The following is a 6,634-nucleotide window of genomic DNA, read 5'->3' as shown; positions in this document are numbered from 1 at the left end:
CTTTAAAAGCATAAGCCATCAGCAACATGGGAGTATTCACCTATAGTCCCAGCCACTCAGGAGGCTGAGGCAGGAGGGTCACTGGAGCCCAGGAGTTCAAGGCCAGCCTGGGGAACATAGCGAGACCCTGTCTTTAAAAAACGAAACAAAATGGAAGCCATCATGAGAGAGGTAATCCTTTAAAACCAATATATCAGATCTCCTAGAAAAGAATTGAAGAAGTGGCTTTCTCTCTATTTAGGTAGCTTTCACAAGGTATATCACTTGTGAGGTATATTACTTGCTTCTGTATTGCATAGTAAACTCTCAATAGCCCCTGAGTAACACAACTGCAACATCCATTAATAGAACACAATATAGCCTGCAGAATTCCAAAACCTCAGGTAACGAGTGAAAAAAAAAAAAAAAGCCAAAGAGGAAAGCTCTACCAAATTAATAATTTTGTCTTGTGTCAGAAAACACCTAATTATAGAAGTTTCTAACCAATGCCTCAGCATCAGCACTCAAACACAATAACAATTATAACGTCATTCTGAGATAAATCAAGTCATAGAAGGAAGGAAGGAGGGACAGAAGAAGGAAGATGGAAGAGGGAAGAAAGAAGGAAGGAAGGAAGGAAGGGAGGGAGGGAGGAAGGAAGGAAGGGAGAGAGGGAGGGAGGGAGGGGAGAAAAGAAGGAAAGAAGGAATGAAAAACCAAAATCAATTAGCATACCTAAGACAAAAAAGCTTTGGTTTCAGCATTCCTAGTCCTCCACATTCCCAGCTCCCTACTACCTAACAAGTGTATAAGGTGGAACTGAAAGGGTGTTAAATGGGTGGATCCCAGTGGCAATGTCGTTAACACTCCCTATGAGTCAGCTATAAATTCAATTCAAATCCCCAGTCTCCCTGTATTCTCTGCTTATCATGGTTACCACCAAAATGACTGCTGCCTTTAGAAACCCTAGTGGGAAACAGGTAAATGTGTAAAGCAATGTTTGATTTTATATTAAAATTTATAAAAATTTATAACTGCTGTAACAGAAAGTAATTTGTTATTGAGTTAGGATTTATATATTTCGCTTAATCTTCAAAACACAGGAACAGCTTGTTAACATTTCTTCAGTTTTATTTTAAGACTGTTATCTCATTGTATTGCAGCCATTCGAGTGATGAACAAAATTTATAAAGTGTTAGGTTTAAGTGTTAGGTTTAATTCCACACCTGCAAGAAAGGTATTTTAGTAATTGGCTTTTTGTAATTCAACACTTGTCGCAATTCTCTCCTAGCAGTAATTGGCTGCTGTTTACGTTTCTTTGAATACACATTCACAGAGGAGACCTAGCGTGTCTGTATGGGCTTCAAATTTCTCATATGGAGAAGAAGAAAATGACTGGTTACCATAGCATTTGTTCACAAACTCTATTTGGTGACAATGTTGATGGTTGCATGGTCTCTCAATGATGATTTCAGAAGTGTTGCCTCCCGTCGTGTTTGGGAACACAGTTCATAATAAAAGCTACATTAATTTTTCTGTAAAGTATCATGTTTCTAAAATAGTTTCCTCACTTCATCTTTTTTTTTTTTTTTTTTGGTAGAGGTGGGAGAGACTGCTAATTAACATTAGCTAATGTTTGTACCTGGCTTTAATTAGACAATTTCGCATGGAATAAAAACACATCTCACGTCGCATCTATGATTGGTACTCTTATTTTGCTTGATGAAGAGACTGAAGCTTACAGAGGTTAAAAGCCAGACTATTAGCAGGTGTCAAAATCAGGATTCTTCAAATTCAGTCTTTTTTATTTGTCTTTTTGTTTTTGCACATTGGTACTTTGTGGGTTTGGAAAATAGTAATTACAATAGCTACTATTTTTGAATACTTGTTATACACATGGTATATATTATTCCATTTAACTGTCACTTCAGTGCTTAAGTAGATATTATTATCTCCAGTTTATGAATGAGAAGATTGGAGCGTGAAGAGCTCAAAGGGGTTGATTACATTTTTGGCAAGAACACTTGAAATTTTAGGTCACAGTCTAGTCACTTGTATTAATGTAGAAGTTACTAGTTCCCAGATAATTGGATAGTTTAAGTGGAATTACTAACTCTAGTTCCACCAAATTTTATCTTGCTTTAAAACAAGTATTTTGGAAAGTCAAGAAATGAATGAATTTCTCCTTTTGGTGGGTAGGAACTGGCACACTATTGATGTCCCATTCTGGTGGCTCAATTTCAAAAGTTTTTTGGGCTGACCGTGTTAATGTGTAGGATCACATATAGAAGTGATGTCTGAGCTATACGGCCAGAGAGCTTGTTCTTTCCCATAATCATGGCAGATCTAGTCTCTACCTGTGCACAAGTATCAAGAGATAAACAGAATTGTGTGTCTCTGAATAATGTTCTTTCCTAAGATGATGTCAGGGTCTTCTAAAGAATGAATATGGTGGAGGTAAAGTGTTAAAGTGGTGAGGTTAAAGCTATTCTTTTTTTTTTTTTTTTTTTTTTTGAGACAGGATCTTGCTCTATTGCCCAGGGTGCGGTGCAGTGCAGTGGTGTGATGTCAGCTCACTGCAACCTCCACCTCCTGGGCTCAAGTGATCTTTCCACCTCAGCCTCCCTAGTAGCTGGGACTACAGGTGCACGCCACCATGTCCTGCTAAGTTAAAGCTATTCTTATAACTCCAGTGCATGGAGGCTATAGCTTTTTATTTGAGTACCTTTCAGATTCATATTGTAGAAAGTAACGAGCCTAGTAAGATAGGCTGTCACTATTTCATTGTGAACCTTCATTTAAAAAACAAAACAAAACAACAAAACAGTTTTGAACATCAGTAGGAGTTGAAATGGAGTGTTATGTCTCCTTTTTCTTTAATAGTGCTACCAATAGGACTTTCTGATGAGTGGAAATGTTCTATATTTGTACTGTCAGACAGTAGCCACTGGCCACATGTGCTATTACTGAGTGCTTGAAGTATGTGAGTGTGACTATGAAACTGAACTTTTAATTTATTTATTTTTGAGACAGGGACTCACTCTGGCACACAGGCTGGAGTGCAGGGGCATGATCTTAACTCACTGCAACCTCCACCTCCTGGCTCAAGTGACCCTCCCACTTCAGTCTCCAGAATAGCTACAGTTGTGCCAATACACCTGGCTAAGTTTTTAATTTTTATTTTCGTAGAGATGGGGTCTGACTGTGTTGCTCAGGCTGGCCTCAAACTCTTGGTCTCAAGCGATCCTCCTGTCTTGGCCTCCCAAAGTGCTGGGATTACAGGCATGAGCCACCATGCCTGGCTTAATTTAAGTTTAAATGTAAATAGTCACATGCTGCCAGTGTCTCTAGTGGTTGCTGTATTAGTGCAATCCTAGAATGTAACTGAGATGGTCTGGTTCTCTAAAAAAGCTCCCAAATACAAGCGCCCAGGGTGAAGGAGGAATATTGCTCACCAGTGGGTTTGACTTCTCTGGTGAGTTCCTTCTTTGTACCTTGGGTTGTTTTTGCCATTCAGAGGAGTATCTCCTTTGCATTTCCTTTCTGTGAACAATGGAGCTAACATGACTGACTTAAACAAACCTTTGGCAGTTTAGAGCATGGTGTTCCAGGGTTTAACCCTTGCCAGGTTTAGAGGGGTTCCCCTCCCAGACAGTGACCCAAATCAATGCTAAGGGTGTACAGTATTAGAACATAGAAAACTTTTAATTGCTCACTGAATTTACCGCAAATAAAACTATCTGAGGGCCGGGCGCAGTGGCTCACGCCTGTAATCCTAGCACTTTGGGAGGCCGAGGTGGGTGGATCACGAGGTCAGGAGATTGAGACCGTCCTGGCTAACATGGTGAAACCCCGTTTCTACTAAAAATACAAAAAATTAGCCGGGCATGGTGGCAGGCGCCTGTAGTCCCAGCTGCTCGGGAGGCCAAGGCGGGAGAATGGCGTAAACCTGGAAGGTGGAGCTTGCAGTGAATGGAGATCTCACCACTGCACTCCAGCCTGGGCGACGGAGCGAGAGGAAAAAAAAAAAAGAAAAGCTATCTGAGGAGGGTGCTACTGCCCACTGCACCCTGCATCCTCCCTGCATCCTCAGTCTTCTACTCCACATGTGGAGTTCTAGGGTATGAGCAGTAGAGTGGCAGGAGCTGGAGCAGAGGTGGTGTTGGGTGAAATTCACACAGTGGAATTTCACTTACGCAAATGCTCAAGCACTCGTGGGAGGTCAGAATTAGCTCTTTCTTCGGTTAGAATGAGCTATTTCAGTGAGATGTTAAAGTGTAAGCTCTTTCACCAAATAAATTGATGTGCTCAGGCAAGTGAAAGAAAGGGGTAAATCAGGGTTAGTGCTCGGGGGTCAGAGCTAATGACACAAGCTTCTCTCCTCCGGCCTATGCATTTGAGATACATCTCAGGCACTTAAGCACAACAGTGCTAAGCTGGTATAAATTATATATATACACACATACGAATATATAAAAGCATATGATATGAATATTACATATGTAAATATAAATTGTACCAATAAAATCAACACCAGGCTTATTTTTAATCATTTATTCAAAATACATTGAACAGCTACTGTGCAAAGTGCTAGGACTACTGAGAAGCTTAAGACAAAAATATGGGGTGTGATGGTGTGTGACTGTAGTCCCAGCTACTCAAGAAGCTGAGGCAGGAGGATGGCTTGAATTCAGGAGTCCAAGTTCAGCCTGAGCAACATAATGAGACCCAGTCTTTTAAAATAATAAAATAAAACGAAACCACAAACCTCAAACAAACAAAAAGACAAAATATGATTTCAATCATCGTGAAGCTCTTAATCTAGTAGATGAGTAATATATATAAATCAAAAGATTACAATTTCAGAGAAGTGCTATAGGGCCTAATGTTTAACCACTTCTGGCGTTCAACTGACTGTGTTCAAAGCTCTGCCACCACTTTCCAGGGGTATAGATTGAGGCAAGTCATTTAATGTTTACTAAATTTCAGCTTCTTCATATGCAAGGGGGTTATGATAATAATACCTACCCCATGAGGGCAGTCTGAGGATTAAACGAAATAGTGTATGTATAGCCTTAGCTAATACCCATACATGTTGAGTGTTCAACCAGGTGTTAGCTATTAGATTTTAAAAGTTTATTTAATTTTTATGGTTTTGTTTGTTGTTGTTGCTGTTGAGACAGAGTCTTGCTCTGTTGCCCAGGCTGGAGTGCAGTGGCACGATCTCAGCTCACTGCAAGCTCCACCTCCCGGGTTCAACCAATTCTCTGTCTCAGCCTCCCGAGAAGATGAGATTACAGGCCTCCACCACCATGCCTAGATAATTTTTTTGTATTTTTAGTAGAGACAGGGTTTCACCATGTTGGCCAGATTGGTCTTGAACTCCTGACCTTGAGATCCGTTGCCTCGGCCTCCCAAAGTGCTGGGATTACAGGCATGAGCCATCAGGCCTGGCCTAGTTTTTTTTTTTTGAAATGGAGTCTCTCACTCTGTGGCCCAGGCTGGAGTGCAATGGTGTGATCTCGGCTCACTGCAACCTCCACCTCCCGGATTCAAGTGATTCTCCTGTCTCAGCCTCCCGAGTAGCTGAGATTACAGGCACACACCACCATGCCCGGCTAATTTTTTTTTTTTTTTTTGTATTTTAGTAGAGATTGGGTTTCACCGTGTTGCCCAAGCTGGTCTTGAACTCTTCAGCTCAGGCAATCCACCTGCCTCGGCCTCCCAAAGTGCTAGGATTACAGGTGTGAGTCACTGCACCCGGCCACTATTTTTTATAGTTTTTAAGGTAAATTTACATTCACTGAAATGTTACCTGCATATTTTTTGATAAGTGAATATACTTATGTAACTCACATCCCTATCAAGATAGAGACCATTTTTACCACCCAGAAATCTCACTCATGTACCATCCCAGTCAATTCCCTGCCACAGGGAACCACTGTTATGATTTTTTTCACCACAGATTAATTTTGTCTTTTCTAGAATTTCAAATAAATGGAACAGTATGACACTGTTTTGTGTCATTTATCTTCACATAGATAATTCACATACTTTGTGTCATTTATTTATCTTCACATAGATAATTCATGCACTTTAAGATAAAAAAGGTACAATTTTAAACCTTTTGGGCATGCAGTAAAAATCTCCTTCCCACGGGTACCCACCAGTCACCCAGTCTTCCTCTCTCTCTCTCTCGTTTTGAGACAAGATCTTTCTCTGCCGCCCAGGCTGGAGTATAGTGGCACGATCATGGCTCACTGCAGCCTCACCCTTCCAGGCTCACCTCGGCTCCCAAGTAGCAGGACTACAGGTGCCTGCCATCACACCTGTCTAAACTTTTTTTGTATTTTTTGTAAAGATGGGGTTTTGCCATGTCGCTCAGGCTAGTCTTGAACTCCTGATCTTAAATGATCCGCTGGCCTCAGCCTTCCAAAGTGCTTAGATTATAGGCGTGAGCCACTGTGCTTGGCTCAGTTGTCCTCTCTTGAAGCAAACAATGTTATTAGTTTAATGTGGGCCATCCCATGTCTTACCATTATTAATTCAGGTGCTTACAAAAAGGCTCTTTGAGAACTGTTTTAAAGGTTACCCAAAGAATCTTGTGACAACCCAGCTAAAATGATATAAAATCAATTTTTTTTTTTTTTTTTTT

The 6,634-nt window shown here is 40.7% G+C and overlaps 1 protein-coding gene across 1 annotated transcript in view; it reads left to right on the top strand.

Moving 5' to 3' along the window:
• Positions 1 to 904: 904 nt before the first annotated feature.
• Positions 905 to 6,634, top strand: part of LOC105532132 (ecotropic viral integration site 5 protein homolog) — a gene marked incomplete at its 3' end in the record, with an annotated part of 264,948 nt that continues 259,218 nt past the window's right edge. The window contains exon 1 of the mRNA XM_011970220.1: positions 905 to 959. Within this exon, the coding sequence (XP_011825610.1) occupies positions 909 to 959 (51 nt within the window). The remainder of the gene's footprint in view (positions 960 to 6,634) is intronic.

Source organism: Mandrillus leucophaeus, unplaced genomic scaffold, assembly GCF_000951045.1.
Source record: "Mandrillus leucophaeus isolate KB7577 unplaced genomic scaffold, Mleu.le_1.0 Scaffold933, whole genome shotgun sequence".
Taxonomy (NCBI): Eukaryota; Metazoa; Chordata; class Mammalia; order Primates; family Cercopithecidae; genus Mandrillus; species Mandrillus leucophaeus.
Note: the sequence above shows the minus strand (reverse complement) of the source record. Positions and strands in the feature narration are given on the sequence as shown.